The sequence below is a fragment of the Mya arenaria genome, chromosome 12, assembly GCF_026914265.1.
Source record: "Mya arenaria isolate MELC-2E11 chromosome 12, ASM2691426v1".
Lineage (NCBI taxonomy): Eukaryota > Metazoa > Mollusca > Bivalvia > Myida > Myidae > Mya > Mya arenaria.
Window position 1 is genome coordinate 32,032,721 of NC_069133.1, and position 19,680 is coordinate 32,052,400.

At 36.3% G+C, this 19,680-nt stretch overlaps 2 protein-coding genes across 6 annotated transcripts in view; one reads left to right on the forward strand and one right to left on the reverse strand.

Annotated features, from left to right (window-relative positions):
- Positions 1–5,584, forward strand: part of LOC128211316 (serine/threonine-protein kinase 32B-like) — a 185,865-nt gene extending 180,281 nt beyond the window's left edge. For all 5 annotated transcript variants that reach the window (XM_052915974.1, XM_052915975.1, XM_052915977.1 and 2 more), the window contains 2 exons: positions 541–608; positions 1,090–5,584. In XM_052915974.1, coding sequence (XP_052771934.1) covers positions 541–608; positions 1,090–1,255 — 234 coding nt within the window. In that variant the 3' untranslated portion in view covers positions 1,256–5,584. The remainder of the gene's footprint in view (positions 1–540; positions 609–1,089) is intronic.
- A 2,364-nt stretch (positions 5,585–7,948) lies between these two features.
- On the reverse strand, positions 7,949–17,866 carry LOC128212456 (H/ACA ribonucleoprotein complex subunit 2-like protein). The gene is made up of 4 exons (XM_052917925.1): positions 17,606–17,866; positions 15,734–15,803; positions 11,671–11,776; positions 7,949–8,928 (listed from the first exon to the last, which is right to left on the reverse strand). Exons 1-4 carry the CDS (start codon positions 17,772–17,774, stop codon positions 8,806–8,808), a joined length of 468 nt encoding a protein of 155 aa, XP_052773885.1. The 5' UTR covers positions 17,775–17,866; the 3' UTR covers positions 7,949–8,805.
- Between the last annotated feature and the right edge of the window lie 1,814 nt (positions 17,867–19,680).

A 19,680-nucleotide genomic window follows, 5' to 3' on the forward strand; every position in this document is an offset into this window, starting at 1 on the left:
ATGGTCATATACCATGGTAGTTCATGGTCTACCATGGTAGTTCATGGTCATATACCATGGTAGTTCATGGTCATATACCATGGTAGTTCATGGTCTACCATGGTAGTTCATGGTCATATACCATGGTAGTTCATGGTCTACCATGGTAGTTCATGGTCATATACCATGGTAGTTCATGATATATCATGGTAGTTCATGATATATCATGGTATACCATGTAACGTCAAATGGCCGCCCCACGGTTTATGACCATGGTCTACCATGGTGTGCTACCATGGTCTACCATGGTGTGCTACCATGGTATCAAACCATGGTAGACCATGGTCTACCATGGTATAATACCATGGTCTACCATGGTGTGATACCGTGGGGCGGCCATTTGACGTAACATGGTAGTCCATGGTAGTCCATGGTCATATGACCATGAACTACCATGGTAGTCCATGGTAGTCCATGGTTATTGGCCATCATTTTCGCAGGGGCTTGGACAACAAAATGATTATAATTTAAAATTAATTATTCTAGAATCTACATTTTCAGGAAATCATAGATGAGGACAAGGTGGCTGAGGATGCCTTCTCCAACTTTCTGCCCTTTAACAGGGAGAGGTAAGAGCAAAATGGGAATGGGGAAATCACAGGGGGTCACTGTGTTCAGGATGACTTTGTGAATAGGCTTGTTTAAAATTAAGGTATGTCCAATGACTCAAAAATGTGGCATCACCAGCAGATCTGGGGGGTGGGTGTGCTGCAACGGGTTCCTAAAAATGGTTCTGAAGTTTTTATTCCAATATCAGGATAAAACTGGGACTAGAATACACCATTTTAAACCACAATGGTGAAAGTTTCCATAGCTGTTTTGGGGATGGGATGCACAATCTTCATTGCATCCGATATATTTCGCCCCCTGTATTTTTTAATCCAGGAAATTCTCCTGGGTATTACATCAATTGTAAATTGAAATATTTTGCTTGAAATCAAGTAACTTTTAAATAAGACTCCTTAATTCCAAGTAAAATGGTCCCCTGATAGAAGGAAGCTGTTCCATCATTTAAAAAACAATACGATCACATAATTTTGTATACTTCAGGGATTCCAATATGAAACATCGTGTTCACATGACAACGAGTGACTCTGCTATAGCTCAACACCGGGTAGCGAGTTCTGATATCGATAATGGACAAAAACACTCAGCACTCACTAAAGCAAACAGTGAACCTGCATCAAATCTACTCAAAGTGAATGTAAAAACATGACGCAAGATAGCTATTTGTTGTCTTGTGTTATATTTAATGTTATAAATTATGACTGTGTGATCTTACAAATGTTGCAATAAATTGTGTAATTTTCAAACAACAGTGTACCTGCCACTTGTGTAATTATTTGCTACAAGCTTCTTCACGTTTACACACAAGTGACAGTAACGACATTGTCACATGACTTAAGTCAAACTACTAAGGCTGAGTATCTGACCACTGTGACCGTTCCACATATCACTATCACTTCTTCAACCGTTGGGCGTCCAGAATATGCCAGATGGTACCACAAACTCCCTGATTGGCTACACAGAAATCATCCTTTAGAGGTTTCTTATTGCTCTTAGGCTCTCGATGATTAAGAAGTGTGGAGCAAGTGAAACGAGCAAACCATTCTTCGTCATTTAGATGTTCTGTCTAAGATATGATATTTAGCTTGCGGGGATACCAAATAATGTTGTCCTGTCCATTAAGTTGTAAAATTACATTCATAACTATTAAACGTGGTACTAAAAACTGATGATTTCATTTGCTGGACATTTAGGTTTTGATCTGAATAGTGTGATTAGCAAGGTGAAGCAGATGTGCAAGCAAAGATCTGATTTAAGATGTCTTCTTTTGCTTCCCATGTGATAATTATTGCTGTTATAGTGTGATAGTTTAATTATTTGTTTTTGGATCTTTCCTGCCTGTAAGCAGGCATTATAAAGGGAAGGACATGCTTCAACATTGCTTTGTAGTATGTTGTGTATACAGTATGTGGTAAAGTGACTCTCACCTTTGATACAGTCATGCATCAAACTTCTTAGTTTTATGTGTATAAACTGCTGGTAACAATATTAAGTCACCTTTAATAGTTGTAATAAAAGTTTTTTTGATATTAAATATTTAAAAGTATGACAGCTAATGCTTAATTTTGTGGAGCATTAGAACTTTTTTTGAAAATTTTGTAATTTAGGATTTTTAATATTGAAAAAAAAAAAATCTTGCAAACAAGAAAGGTACAAACAAGAAAGGTACGAGAGTCTGTTCCAAGCCTTATTTACTTGCTTTAGTTGACATGTAACAATTAATGCCACCGATTAACCCTTATGACAGGAAAGACCTAACAAACACACTACTGTCACATCTCTGTTGTTATGTTAATAATATGCTACAATGAAGAGTAAAATTATAACAAAAAATAACAGAAATTGTGTTAATAAAGAAGTTGCGAAAGATGGCGTGTACATGTAAATATAAAAGTTGCAATAAAATTTTTAAGCTGATATAATAATCAGTTTTCATTTGACATGCATGTATTTAAGATGTTGAGATAAATGATGAGAAAACTGTCTGTTTGTCCATTTAAGTAAGGGTTCTCACGAATATGCAGTAATTATGTAAGTTATGTGACTTGTGCAGCATGCTCGAGGGTCTGTGCATTCTGACTTCTGTGGCATGCTTGAGGTTCGGTGCTTTCTGACTTTTGCAGCATGCTTGTGGGTCGGTCCATTCTGACTTCTGCAGCATGCTTGAGTGTCGGTGCGTTTTAACTTCTATGGCATGCTTGAGGGTCTGTGCTTTCTGACTTCTGTGGCATGCTTGAGGGTCGGTACTTTCTGATGTCTGCAGCATGCAGGAGGGTCAGTGTGTTCTGACTTCTGCAGCATGCTTGAGGCTCGGTGCATTCTGACGTCTGCAGCATGCAGGAGGGTCAGTGTGTTCTGACTTCTGCAGCATGCTTTAGGCTCGGTGCGTTCTGACTTCTGCAGCATGCTCGAGGGCCGGTGCGTTCCGACTTCTGCAGCATGCTTGAGCGTCTTTGTGTTCTGACTTCTGCAGCATGCTTGAGGCTTGGTGCATTCTGACTTCTGCAGCATGCTCGAGGGTCTGTGCGTTCCAACTTCTGTGGCATGTTTGGGGGTCGGTGCTTTCTGGCTTCTGAAGCATGCTTGAGGGTCAGTGCTTTCTGGCATCTGAAGCATGCTTGAGGGTCTTTATGTTCTGACTTCTGCAGCATGCTTGAGGCTCAGTGCGTTTTGACTTCTGCAGCATGCTCGAGGGTCTGTGCATTCGGACTTCTGTTGCATGCTTGAGGTTCGGTGCTTTCTGACTTCTGAAGCATGCTTGAGGGTCAGTGCTTTCTGACGTCTGAAGCATGCTTGAGGGTCGGTGCGTTCTGACTTCTACAGCATGCTCAAGGGTCGGTGTGTTCAGACTTCTGCAACATGCTTGAGGGTCTTTGTGTTCTGACTTCTGCAACATGCTTGAGGCTTGGTGCGTTCTGACTTCTGCAGCATGCTTGAGGCTTGGTGCGTTCTGACTTCTGCAGCATGCTCAAGGGTCTGTGCGTTCCATCTTCTGTGGCATGTTTGAGGGTCGGTGCTTTCTGACTTCTGAAGCATGCTTGAGGGTCCTTGTGTTCTGACTTCCGCAGCATGCTTGAGGCTCGGTGTGTTCTGACTTCTGCAGCAGGCTCGAAGGTCTGTGCATTCCGACTTCTGTGGCATGCTTGAGGGTCGGTGCTTTCTGACTTCTGAAGCATGGTTGAGGGTCAGTGCTTTCTGACGTCTGAAGAAGCATGCTTGAGGGTCGGTGCGTTCAGACTTCTGTAGCATGCTTGAGGGTCGGTGCTTTCTGACCTCTGAAGCATGCTTGAGGGTCAGTGTGTTCTGACTTCTGCAGCATGCTTGAGGGTTGGTGCGTTCGGACTTCTGCGGCATGCTTGAGGGTTAGATCTCCTTGCACAACTGAAATATTTCTTTCGTGTTCAAACTGATGTGGTAAAAGCATTTTATTTGGATTAATTTCTTCAAATAGCACATGTGACATTTATTACCAACATAATGACTCGATGAAACCTTAGTTTAGTGTCAACCTCAAATGGTTTATCTAAAATATCACATATTTTAAAGATAATTTTGTATTTTTTTGTCTGTTATTAACCAACAATTTTTTTTACAAATTATCTTTAAAAAATAAAATGATTTATTCAATTGCTTTGATAAAATTGCATATTTATATATTTTTCATTGTGTAAATATACTATAAAAGAAACTAAAAGGTTATGCTTAATAACAAAAAACAGACATCACCCCCATACTTGTCGCATTCTGTTCCACGACATTTAATGTTATGAGATGTGCAGTAGGTTGTTGGTGTTGGGTTGACCAGGTGAACATTTTACCAATGTTTCATGAAAATCCTTCAATCCTTTCCTCTCAAAAGCATTTAACTGCCTGCCCCATGATCACATCTCTTAATGCATATGGTCTCTCAGCTCCAACATGTAAACTTATGCACAGCTATCTTACAAACAGAAAGCAATGTGTCAAACTTGGTCAAATTACCAGTGAGTGGGACTCGATCCTGAAAATCCTTCAAGCTATAGCTAGGGGTTTAGGAGATACGGAGCTGACATAAAATACATGGCTATGACCTTGGGCCTTTACTCCTGTTATGTGGTTTCTGCACTACATCTCAACCTGGTGAATATTTGACCAGAGGTTTTAGGAGAAATAGAGAAGACACTAAATCTGTGGCTCGAACCTTTGACTTGGAACTGTGACCTTAAGCCAGCATGCCTAGAATGAAGGTGCTGCTTGTCATTTTTATGTGATGTATATTTGACCAAAGTTTCATTCAAGATTTTCAAGGGAGTTTAGGAGGTACGAAGCAGACCCAAAATCTATGGCTGGAACCTTTGACCTTGATATCTTGCATGCCTGTAATGTACCAGTAGGTTCTGCACATCTTGGCGAACATTTGACCCAAAATTCATGAAGCTGTTTAAGATACAGAGTGGACACAAAATCTATGGCTTGAACCTTTGATTTTAAATTGTGACCTAAACCTAGAGCATGCATGCCTGGAATGTGAGTTCTGCATGTTATCTCAAAGTGATGAACATTTGACCAAAGTTTCATGACAATTCTTAAAGGGGTTAATTAGATACAGAATGGAGACCCAATCAATGACTTGAGCATTTGGACAGGAACTCTGACCTTGACCTTGAGAAGATGCGTATGATAAGTGTGCACATCATCTCAATGTGGTGACCAGTTGACCAAAGTTCCATGAACCTCTTTAAATGGCCTAACAAGATATGGAGTGGACACAAAAGTGTGCCAGACAGAGGGATGGACAAACATCCTTGCTAAAAACAGTATGTCACCCCCTGCATAGCATTTATATAAATTTTATATATAAAACATTCAATCAGTTAAAATGTATTTTTATTATGTAAATGTGCTTGTTGTCTTATGTTATTTGTATTCCATAGTTTGAGTGCTGTTAAATATTTGTTTACATTTCAGAAACAAATAAATTTTGCCATCACACATTTCAGGAAGCTTCTTTCTTCTAACACATGTGCAGTTTAGTTATGATTGAACAGTTTTAGTGGTTTTTATAATTCTATACCCAGAAAGGTTCCATTGTTCCTTCATTCTTTCAAAGGTCACAGATTATTGTTATACAGTATGGATTTCAAAATGAGTTGTGCCTGTGAGCCCTTATTTTTTTTAAACCAGAAGATTTCAATCAAATTCCTCACATAATTATGTAGAGCTCAATGGGAAGATGTGTAGGAATGTGATGTGACCTTACCTTAACATATGGTTATATTTCAGCTGCAACTTTATCATGGAAAATGTCATTCATCTGTAATAATTGTTGTTTTCTAAATTTCCTTTTTAACATGAACATTTTCAATTGTCCAAGCAACAGCAATCACTGTATCAGAATACTTAGACAAGTAAACATGAATTCCCAAGATGAAGAAGATTTTGTGTTTTCACCGCAAATGAAACGTAACAAAACGGCTATCGTCCACCATATCTTGCCATGAAAACCGTGACAAAACGAAGCACAACGTGACAAAACTGGAAAGGAACTTCAGATGCCGGGGATAACATATGATTCCCGCCCCCCATACAGACGATTTATAAGTTGTGTAACGGCCTATTACGTACTGTCACGTGTCATTGCGTTTACCCCGTTTTACTACGAACTACTACGTTTCTCATCCACACCGTGGCTGCTGTGGCAATTTTTTTGACAGTTTAAAATTCTGGACTGGCATGCACGGCAATAACGGTCGGTCAAGTTTGCATATCTCGTTCCCCCGCACTGTCTCAAGTTTATCCTGTTTTCTCCACGGTGGTCTGAAACGGGGCTGCCATGGCCACTGGGAACATAGTGTAAACGTAGCATTAATAACCCTGAATGCTACACTGATAGGAAATGGCAGTGAAATATTTATAAATCCCACCTAAAATGACAATGCTGTGGATAGAGGAATGGTTCATGTTCACTGCACTTTCGCTCATTTTGCTGAAAAATTCCCATCCAGTTTTGCTCTGCAAGAGAACAAAGGGCAATAACTCTGCAATCAGCTAGAATAGTTATGTTATTTTGATTGCACTTTCTCTCATGCTCTTCCATTGTTTGAAGTTTCAATAAATTCCATAAAGAAATTTCAAGTTGTTGTCTGTACAAGTTTGAACAAGAGCACCGCGAAACGGAGCATTACACGCCCGAAGAAGATTCGGCTTGAGGTCTTTAATAAACATTTAGGTTATGCTAGTATACTGCTTACTAGGTGTGAAGTGTTAACAACAAAGGCTTAAACTTCCAATATTGAAACGGAATTGCTAACGCCCCCCAGTGAAATTAGCCTTTGAGGTACGGACCTGAAAAGCATGCTTGACAAATCCTTTTAATGTAGAGATGATTTGTATAAAGTTATTTGAAAATTGCTTTAGTAGTAACCCAGTTATGGCCTGGACATGGAATTGCTAACGTCCCCCCCCCCCATGGTGATCCTAGTGTTTGAGGTATGGACCTGGAAATTGCGCGCGACACATCCTTTAATGTAATGATGCTTTGTATAAAGTTATTTGAAAATGACTTTATTAGTGACCAAGTTGTGGCCCGGACACGGATTTGCTAACCCACCCCCATGGTGATTCTCGTCTTTGAGGTATGGACCTGGAAATTGCGCGCGACACATCCTTTTAATGTAGTGATGATTTGTATAAAGTTATTTGAAAATCGCTTTATTAGTTACCAAGTTATGGCCCGGACACGGAATTGCTAACGGACGGACAGACAGACGGACAGACGATGGAGGCCATAACGTAATACGACCCTTCGGGCATATAAAAAAGAAAAAAAATGTAATTGGCTAAAATAAAGTTATTGTTCTTTTACACTGCACTTCCTTACATTGTGCTTTGCCATTTTATGAAACTTATTTGATTCAATCTAGCAGTTTTCAAGTTATGCTCCTGACAAGAAAAAGTAATGAAGGACAATAACTCTGTAATTAGCTAAAATAGAGTTATTGTTCCTGTTAACTGCACTTTCTCTCTTAATGTTCTGATGTTGTATGAAGTTTTTAATTTAACTCCATCCAGTAGTTTTCAAGTTAATAAGCTAACAAGAACAAAGTCGCAAAAGGACATTTAACTCTGTGATTAGCTGAAATAGAGTTATGGTTCTTGTACACTGCACTTTCTCCAATTATGCTTTACCATTATATGAACGTTTGTAAATTAGAATTGCTAAAAGAAAAGGTAAACAATTTATATATTTTATATCCTGTTTGATGGTCCTGGGCCAGTGTTCTTCAGTTATTGATTGGAAACTGTGGGGACCGACAGACAGACATATTGTCGGAATGATTGGGGTTAGTAAAATGAATACATGTTGAATAAAAGATATGATTAATTTTTTTTTCAAATAATCATATCTTTTCATTTATTTGATTGCATCAGTTACAATGTATACATAGGTGTACAATCTCTGTCAGAGATGAATCCATGTCATTACCCAAGGCTTAACAAAACAATCACCAGGCATTGAGCATATGCCATCTTATACCAAAGTTAACAAAAACTAATCAAAATGACCAACTTGCAAATATTTTTTTAACGAAACTGAAACAGTACATATAATTTATTTTTAGAATAAATGTATAAAAACAAATTCAAGCGTACTGTTGAGCCTTTCAAAATCAAAAACAGGGTGAATTTCAAATCCAATTCTAGAGAAACTTGGAACAACAAATTATGTCAACAAAATACTCTGTATCATACATACAAAACACATGAATGTATATTTATGTCATTGGTTAGTGATCAGAAAGTCTAGTTATAGCAGAGTTAAACATCTGCAAAGCAAAATGGATTTTTTTTATAATGATAATATAGGACATCTCTTGAAACTGACTTATTGTTAAAAACAGATTACGTGAAACATTTCAAGCATTATAAATTGTACCACTACTATCTGTTTATAAGATGTCAAAATGAACACCACCACAAATGGCTTTTCTGTGTTTTCTTCGATGATTCCAGTTTCAAACATTTTCAATCCATTTCACGAAGAATTCATGTGTCTCTAGCATTTGAAACTTTGGAATAGTTGACATCATTCTACTATTTATGAATCATTCCTATAAGTTAATTCTAATAGTCAATTTACTCAATATGCTAAAGAATGCATATATAACTTCAGCTCTGCAGACAGTTATATTAGTTCCAATTATTCTCCTCAATATATCTTCAAAGTGGAAGAGGTAGCTCCTTCATAGCAGAAGACACCTCATCATACAGGTCAGCATAGTCGTCGTGTCTTTTCACCATAACGATGATACAGCCTGACTTGCCCAGAGCTGATCCTATGTCCTGTAAAAGTATAAGCAATATCTGAAATAAATGAGCTCAACTGATCTTATTGTTAATGAGCGAAATTTGTAAAATATTACGACAAACACAGGGCTTATCCTGTGGCCGACTAAGGCAAAATTGTAGATTTCTTCTTTGAGCTTCAGTTCAATGCAGACAGACTTATTTCTTTTGTGTTTTGAAATGATAATCAATTAAATGAATTGATTTGTTGTTAACGATGAAAGGTTATCCATAGCAGAATTAGTCTGTTTGTGGTCATTAAATTGTGGACATTATTACTGTGACCATGGGTGCCCCTACCAACTTCAAAAACAATAAGGGTCATAATGAAAGTTACTAGTCAAGGCATACTTGCCACTGAAGTTTCATGGTCATTTTTGTGGTATGTATTACTTCCTCATATTCCTAATATTGGCTGTTTCAACCGTCTTCAATTATTTTGACATGCAACACACGACTGAAGTTTTATGGTCCAAGGTCAAACTGTTCTCAAATTATTGACTGGGCCAAGACTTTTGAAAAAGACCTTTGTTGTCTCCTCTGACTGAATAAATTGGAGATGGTCCTAGGTAAAACAGTTCTTACAGGAGTTGTTGTGCGGACAAAGATTTCATATTCATTTTGACTATATCCATGTTGACCAAGACCTTGCTGTTTGAAATACTGATCTCAAAAACAATAGAAGTAATCTAATGGAAAAAATGAAGTGGCAACCAACCACTGAAGTTTGATTGGCCTAAGTCAAACCTGTTTTACAATAACTAGACTACTGTGAATCTGATGTCACCTGTAGAGAATGTCCATTATTTTGACAATTCAAGGGCCATAACTCTAGACTGATAATGGCAATCTGCCTGGTGTCCAAACTTCTTCCAAAAAATGATGCCCATAAGTAGAACAAGACCTGTCACAGAGACAGCGCAATCGACTATTCCGCCGCTTTTCAATGTAAGGATTGAAAAGTTTTGGCGAAACATGCACGGATCACTGTCAGATTAGATTTCAATGCAATACATGGTGTGCTGAGATATAAACATAAATGTGGTTCCATGCAAACTATTAATGAGAATTTCTAAGTCTAATAATAAAGGGCCATTATTTGCAAAATACATTTATCTAACTTGGTTATTATTATATTAAGTTGGGTGGTTGAATACCATTGTATAAAGTCTCAATGCAATACATCAAATAGTTGCTGAGATATTATCCTATGTGTGCTAACATGCAAGACCTTAACCAGAATTTCTAAGTCGCATAATAAAGGGGCAAAAATTATATATAATAAAAGATAGAGTTATCTTACTTGATTAAATAAGAAGATTAAATAGATGGGAGCCTGTGTGTAAAGTTTCAATGCAATACATGATGTATTCACTGAGGTATTGACTTAAAAGTGGTTACATGCAAAACCTTAACCAGAATTTCTATGTCGAATGAAATAGGGGCCATTATTTTAATTTAATGCAAACTGGAGTTATCTTACTTGGTTATTCAAGTAGAAGGTTGAGTACCATTGTATAAAGTCTCAATGCAATCCATCAAGTAATAGCTGAGATATTAACCTATGTGTGCTTACATGCAAAACCTTAACCAGAATTTCTAAGTCAAATAATAAAGGCCCATAATTTTCATTATATTCAAAAAATTGTAATCTGGGAATACATATATAATGTTTCAATGCAATACATGATATATTTGCTGAGATATTGACTTAAATGTGGTTACATGCAAAACCTTAACCAGAATTTCTAAGTCGAATAATAAAGGGCAATTATTTTGCATTAAATGCAAACTAGAGTTATCTAACTTAGTTAATTAAGTAGGTTGGATGGTTGACTACCATTGTATAAAGTCTCAATGCAATACCTCAAGTAGTTGCTGAGATATTAACCTATGTGTGCTTACACGCAAAACCTTAACCAGAATTTCTAAGTCGAATAATAAAGGCCTATTATTTGCATTATATTAAAAAAAATTGTTTTAATTAATTCATTAATTTAGTATTTAAGATAGTTGGGAATACATATCCAAAGTTTCAATGCAATAACTGATGTATTTACTGAGATAATGACTTTAAGGTGCTTACATGCAAAACCTTAACCGAGTTGTGACGCCAACCCCACCGCCGACGCCAGGGTGAGTAGTATAGCTCTCCTTATTCTTCGAATAGTCGAGCTAAAAATGTGTAAGTAAGAGAGAGGAACAGCCCAGGCAACATGGTCCCTTCGTGTCTGCCATGCTATCAATTGTTTCAAAATTATCCTTGCTATTTACTAAGATTTTAGTATTGAATGGTAAAAGATTCCTCCAACCATTATACAAGTTCTAATTTTTTATATCAAGGGCATTCGAAAAAGGTATGAATATAACTTGCACACTGTTGTTTGTGAAACAATAATGGATGGCTATTATTGGCAAAAATGTATTGCAATATTTCACCAGCATATGATGATGCATATATGGCGAAATAGCTTTGGAAATAACTAAAATTCTGAAAAAGTGGTCACCTGTTTGGATCTCCCATAATTTCTCTAATAAAAGTTAAAATGACCTTTGACCCCAGTATCAATAGGGTTCTTCTACTGACCATGACATATGTTCATTCCAAGTTTTAAGAATCTACACTAAGTGTCATAAAGATATTGATTATATCAGAAGTATAACATCATGCTTGCAATTGCCCCATAAGAAGCTTTGTTAAGAAATCTACAGTATTCAGATTGTGAAAGGAGGAATTACCTCTCTGGAGGGAACGTAGCAGTAGGGCAGTCCAGCGTCTTCACAGGCCACGGGCATGTGTGAGTACACATCAATGGGACTTATGTCTCCCGCAAATATCACCAGTCTGTAATTAAAACACCATTAAATTCATCATTACTACTGCAAGCAGAGAAACATGAATATTATGATGTGTAGTAAATTGCATATAAATCATATTTTATCTTTCAAGGTCTTTGAGCTTTGGCCAAAGTTTTTGCATGACAACAAACCTAGAATGACAATAATTAAACCTAAAAAAGATTTAATAAAAAAAAAAACAGTCATTCTTTTTCAAGGTATTTGTTAAAGAAATAAATCAAAGATGCATTAAATATAATCTAAGGATTTGAAACAGCTAAATATTATTGGTCATTTAATACAGTGATCAATTTCTGGGATCTCCATGAATTTTGGTAAAACAAGCATGGTTACAGGAATGTGACAAATACCCAATTGAGGCTTTGTTGGACAGACAGCCAGAAATACAATGCAGTTGTGCCGACATGGACAGATTACCTTTAGTATCTTACATATTACCATGTCGACCTGACCCATGCAGTTAGAAAACATTAATGGTTAACAAAGAGCAAAGTACATGAACAGGAAGATGATTAAGTCACTGTGAGATAGTCTTGGTGACAATTTCATTTTTGTGTCTGCTGCACTTATAAATGAGACTGTTGGGCATGTATGTGGACATTTAACAATATGTTAGAGATATATTTGCCAGGATTCATTTCTTTATTAAAAACCTAGAAAAGAAAAAGGTGTGAACAAAATTATATTTTATGTTATAGAGGATGAAAAAAAAAATCTAGTACTGGGTAACTTTTAAGTGAGTGATGAAGGTTAATGGCTTGATCATGTTTATCTAATTGAAAGCCTGGGAGGGGTCATATGCTGGTACTCTTCGAACTGCCTACCAAGTATGATGTTCTAAAGACCAAGTGTTCATCAGTTATTGACCTTAACCTTTCACCCACAACATTAAAATCAATAGGGTCCATAGCGTCAAAGTCATAGTGTTTGCTACTTATCAATCAGAAGTTGTGTGGATTGATACAGGGTTCCGGCTTAGGCTATTGTTGCCATTTGTAACAAAATCAAAGTGGTGACAGTTGGGCTATTTTTATGGCAACAACTATATTCAAAGTAAATTTCAAGCATCCATAAATAACTTGCTAAAATCCGTAAATAAATTGCTGGTATTCGTAAATAACTTGCAACAACTCCCAGACCCTCTTAAGGATCAGTGAAGAGGATTTGGGGATTTTTTGTCCAATTGGAAAAAAATAATTGCATGTTTGGCTTTGGGAATGTGTCAGATAGTGTGACCATTGGAGCTTTAGAAAAAGCCCTGCTTGTGACAATATTTGTTTACATTTCCTACGATTAGTTTACAATTTATTCAAGGACTAACTCGTAACAACACGTAAAGAGAATCTAACTCGTGTAAGCTTCAATAAATAGACACATTCCATAATACACTTGTAATGTTATTTATTTGAGATTTGTGTAGCCCAAGCCAGATTTCTGTAGCCAAACAGTGTATGGAAATGGTAAAGACAAGGAATGATATGAAAACTATACATTATCATATATTATTCAGTTAGAGATGCAAGTTTGGTGGTGGGGGAGGTCCTATTAACCTGCGTTACAAGGGATTGAGAGTGTTGTTGTAAGGTTGAATGGGGGAGGTCCTGTCATCACATGCGTCTTGTGGTGTAAGAAACAGGATTTTACTAACATACTTTTCAGTAACTACATAAACAGAGTTTATTTGAATAAACAAGAGGCCCAAAAGGGCCTATGCTCGACTGGCATGGCTTTTGTGGTCATATCAATCTACAGCATGTATGTATGGGTAAAAGGCAACAGACATATAGTTTATGTTTTGTGTTTGGGTTACCTGAAAACGTAGCACGTTCAACATCTGAGCCCAGAAAGTATTGTAAGCAGATTAGTTGCATGAACTATTTTAATATGTGCCAAGTAAAAGTCATCTGACAAAAAAAAAAATGCTTTCAAAACTGTACTCATAGTAAAAATTTCTGTAGTTTTAAAAGTTAAAAAAGTTGGTCAAAAGGTCAAAGTCAAGGGCATCCTAGGACAACATTGATCAAACATTTGAACAAACATTCACAATCAATTGTGCTGAGATGGATGCACGAACACACAAAAAGATTTTCAAACCTTTCCAGATTTATGTTTACCAAACCTGTGAACCCTGGGTGTGGCCAGTAATGACACCAGGTGCATAACTTAAACATTCACAACCAATTTTGTTAAGATGAATGCGCAAACTACAGAACTTAAAGCTAAAAAATGGCCTTTGGGCTTTCAACAAGAACAAGGCAGAGTACCGTATTTTCTCGACTATAAGGCGATTCGCTTATAAGACGGCCCCCTAACTTTGCCCATGAAATCTGGTGCTTTTTGTTTCGACTCGCTTATAAGACGGGGTCAATTTTTAAGCAAATCTAAAATGCTAAAATTCTTCCTAATGTGTAAAAATGTTCAAGCTCAACGGACAATTATCGACTTATGCGGTAACTGTTTTTGTTTTACTCAAAGTTTACTCAAAGAAAATGGCGTGTGAGCTCTCTATTTGAAGGTAGGTTAAAAATGAGTACATGGTTACGCGTTTAAGTTTGCAGGTCGTTACTAATCGGAATTTTAATAATTAATCAATAACAACATATGTTTGTTTTAGTTTATTTTTTTATTGAAGACACCAATGAAGTTCTATGGCAAAATAAATGGCTTCAATAACATAACCGCGAAAAGCCTAGGCATGAATAGGTGTTTGTTTAGCAATAATGCTTTAGGCAATATTGTCCCTTGATTGGCGACGAACATAAAGGATTCATATTCGCATTGTCATTTGTTTGCTTAATCAAATTGACAGTTAGGTACCTACATCATATTAAGATTCCAATTTATTGATTTGATATATCTGTCAAACTAATTATACTGACACGCGCCATGAGAAAAATGCAGATATAACGGTACACTGTGTGACGTCAGAGCACCTGCGGTGAAGAGATTTCGTGTTGTTGTTTACTTAATTGCCCCATACTTGTATCAGCAGACGATATACTGGATAGAAGAATACACTATGTAAAAATTTACTGATTTTGACTTGAATCTTTTTTTAATATTTTATCGACTCGCTTATAAGACGGGTCCCCTACTTTTGGGGTAAAAATCGGGACCCAATTTCCCCGTCTTATAGTCGAGAAAATACGGTAATTCACAAAATCAACTGCAGAAGCAAAAAGCAAATTGTCTCTCAAAATCCTAGACTTGCAAATTGTCTCCCTTAACTCTAGACTTGAATTTACATGTACATGTAAACTTGGCTAAAAATAGAATTCGCTCATGCAGACCTGGCTAAAAATAGAAAGCATTTCTTTAAAACTTTCATGGCCCATAATCTAGGCATTTATGGGCGGATCTGGCTGCTTTTCGAAAGGAACCGAGCTCTAATGGATATCTAGATACTGTACAAGTTTCATCGAGATACAATCAAAACTGAAGACTGTATCGTGTTCACAACCAATTGTTTACAGACGCACGAACGCACGACCGCACGGACGCACATACTACGTTCACATTACCATCGCATAAGCTCTTCTGGCCTTTGGCCAGTAGAGCTAAAAACAACAACAACATCAGAACTTCAATATCTTCCTACATCAAAAAGGTTCTGAAATATGATTTTCATCAAAATCATAATTTTCAAGCAGTATAATATTGCTTGACATGGGAGATCACTGCTGCAGAAAACATCCGTACTGATGAGAAATTACCCTGACTTTTATGTTTATTATATCTCCAAATGGTACGTCTGAAATGCAATCAAAGGGTCTTAAAATGCTTAAACCACAGGAGTGTAAGGGGGGCTTTGCCAACTATGAACCGGCACACGGGCCTGATGACCCCCAGTTAAAAATTGGCAACAAATAAACCAGAGGAACACTGAGATATATGCCATTACTAATTACCGCCCTTCAGGGACATAAAAATAAATTAGTTATACCCTTTTCCACCTTTCCTGACTGTTTTTTGCACCTCCCGAATACCCTTCACTGTATGTTTAAAACCATTTGCTGAAATGAAGAACACACAATTTATGTGTTGTAAAAAGAGCAATAATGATCATAATTGTGGAGATAAGTTTCAATTTGGGAATGCATTTTGAAAGTAAAGTTCTTAATAATTCTTTTTCTGCTTTCTAGCTGCTATACATCAATTCTTGCCCATATAAATTATTCCTCTTTCCAGCTGTTATACATCTTTTCTTGTCCATAAAAATAGATGCCATGTAACTTTTTATTACTTTTGGTATTGGCAGATTTGTGTGTCATGTAACTCACCGATTCTTTTTTGAATGCGGTGAAGAGATATCAAGCACCGCAGGTCCTGCCCATTTTTATTCTAGTTTTAAATTATCCAAACTTTAATACAACTTCAAATTAACTATAAAAATTATCAAATACAATTCTAAATACTGAAGAACAAGGAGTGTGATTGTAATGATTAGAACCATAGTTTACAGAATCTTGATATGCAATATTGTTGCCTTAGTCCATATAAACAGCCCCCTCATGTCTTTGACGATTTTGGTTTTTGGGACTCTACACGTCCATGTCCCACTTGTTGTTTTTCCAAGCCAAGAATGACAGAACCCAGTGATAAGTATATTGAGCAGAAAGATAACGGGCACCTGCTACATAGTTCAAAAATGGTGATGCATTGTTGACAGATCAATCTGAATGAGTTTCATAAAACTCTTATGTGTATTAAGAGAAAGGAATTCGCTAAAAAAACTTGAGTCTTTTATTTAACAATACATGTTTAAATATTGTGGAGTTACATTTGAAGAATATATTTTATATTGGTATGAATCAGTCGACTTGTGGCGTTTAGGGAAGAAAATGAATGTCCAAATGTTAAAAAAATCCCATTATTGTGGCTAATTGTTGCCTGTGTCATAAGAAGCTTTGTTTACCTGGAAAGTATAAAGCCTGTTTGTTAATGCATTTAATGCTTGTATTATGCAAAATACTTTTTTGCGATAATGCACCGGTCAATTGTAACCACGCCCTCCCCCCTAGCCACAATAATGCATGTTAATGGAACTTTTTTTAACATTTGGATATTCATTTTGTTCCGTAAACGCCACAAGTCAACTGATCAATACCAATGTAAAATATATTTTTCAATTGTAACTCCACAATAGTTAACACTTCACTGTTAAATAAAAACACAAAAGTTACTCATTAATTTATTTTAGCCAATACCTTTCTCTTATTACACTCAAGGGTTAAATGAAACACAATTAATTAGTCAAATTCAGAACAACATCTGTCAAAAAAGCATGGCCATTTTGGAATCATCTATCAGGTGCCCGTTATCTTTCCGCTCAATATCCTTAGCATTGGGATCTGTCATTCTTGGCTTGTGCGGATTTTGCCTTACACCCCAAGGGACATCCTAGATAAGGCTCATACCTCACTATTATCAGCCCGTAAAGAAAACCAGTGCATTCACTCGGCACTGAGGGGCTACCTGGAAGGTAAAATCACGGCATATTTCCCCCGCTATCCGCCCAGACCTGGGAAGGCTGTGTTTACTACGACTAGTGCATTACATGGTAAAATATGAATATAATACTATTTTATCTATTACGAACATCAAATACATCTCTTAATACAATTTCAATATTTTTCTCCAGCACCCTTCTGTTTTTTCACAAACAGACTAATAATGCGCAAACCTAAAATGAAAATTATAAAAGAACAAAGTTGCAATTATAAAAGAACGAAGATGTAATAAAACACGATTAGTATATATTTAGCAGCAATTCTTTTATTATATTATAAGATAATCCTAAGAAAATCCTACAGACCTTTCTTTATAGTTTTACAAATCTTCTTCGTCAGTTTTCGCGACGCCAACGGCTTCGATATTGCATTCATATTTTGAAGTTTTTGCTCCCATGACTCTTTTGAATCTTGGCTGTTCTGTGTGTCATCAAGGTTTTCTGACTTCCTCTTTTCTTTCTTTTCTTTCCCCATGTCGATGTTTGTTTTAATTATGATAAAACGGCAATTTGTTTTAACAGAAAAAGCACACACACGTGTAGTTTGTTTGTGTCTGAAAAAAGTTTCAGTAGTGAAATTTAGATGATACGGTTACATTAAACTATATAAAATACACAATTGATAAACTTGTAATGTATCCGGACTGTACTAAAATGCGGTCTTTACAGCGGACGATATAGAAAGCGTTGAATAGTGCGGACGACATAAACAAAGAAGGGGTTTGAAAACTACGGCCAAAATAGCCAAAGAAGGAAATGTATCCTTCCTGTAGCCGACGATTCCACAAAAGTCTCAGTGGCATGACTTGAGGGTTTTTTGGTCTACGTTTATTGTGTTTTGATTTTATATCAGATCTGTTTTTATTTCTTGCAGCCTTCTGAAAAAGAACATTTTAATGTTAGCAGATAAGTTATATATATATATATGGCATGCAACAAATTTAACACATAGCATATTATACGCTAAATTCATTTGATTTGATTGTTTCTGGGATATACAAGTGAGAATGAATTAATATTATATATTTTTTGTAATTGAATATTACATACAGTCGGACATTATTTAAGATTGATCAAACAGTAATCACGTATTGGTTATGTGTATAGCCGCATATGACTGCGTATAATGGGTAATGAAAGTATATTTGATTACATCGTAAGGACCAGGAACATGATGCAAACATGTACCGAAATAACAGAACATAGGGAAAATACAACAACCCAATATGAGTTTTTACCCTATCAAAATTAAGATAAAAAACATCCATGACACATACATTATATCAGCGAATCACGAAGTTTGAACGCCTTATCACAGTACATTGCTAATTTTCTAATGAGTATTTTATTACTACTTTGCATCAATAAAATATATTTCATCAAACTAATATAAGTATAAAAGTACTTAGGAATATACTGGCGTCTAAGGTCTGCATACACAGGGCATTTAAGAACAAAATGGAATTCGTCCTCAATATCATTTAAAAAAAACACAATGTACATTTTCTTTCATGTCTATGAATTTAATTATGTCGACCTATCTCTATATTTAATTTATGCGAAGAAAGACGTAATTTAGCCAAAACATTTCTATATTTTGTATTTTCTACCAGACTGAGATACGCTGATTGTTCAAAACTAGTTTAAATTTCACGGAATACATGTACATCTAGAGCAGAGGATAAATCACAAATAACAACTCGGCCACCTCCGACAAGCTTCGAGACATTCGGAACTCCTCGGCCATTTTTATCGAAAACAACCTCGGATGTATGCCGGTTTATCGGTTAAAGTAGTTCTTATTTTTTTTAATTAAATCATTATAGAAATGTAGTGTTTTAGAATTGTGTTAATTGATTTTAATGATTGAGTTTAAACTGATTGCCATTGAAGTATATTATTGCAAACATAATTAAGATTTCCAAGAGTAAAGTCATAAAGTTTAACTGCTAAATAAAATCACTACGCGATCTACTTGCAGCGGACGTAAACGTACCTCTTTTTAGTAGGTTGTCGAGGTTGTTTTTGAAAAAAAAATGGCCGAGGAGCTCCGAATGTTGTTTTTGAAAAAAATGGCAGAGGAGCTCCGAATGGCTTCGAGATAGATACTGGCCGAGGTGTTCCGATTGATACCATTCCCCCCCATAGATGAAGGTTACACAGACTACTACAATATCATTAATGTTTCTAAACCTCCAACGCAGTAATCTCCCTTGGCGAGAGCAAAAGGGCGAGTTTTGAAAAAAATACATTGAGCTTAATTGTTTGTTTTGAAAATGTCATTCGAAAGAATGAACTCCAGATAATTCCCTCTGAATATATAGTATTTTTTTATCCCTGTTCTATTTATTCAAGAATAAAATGTGCTCACAAAAACAAAA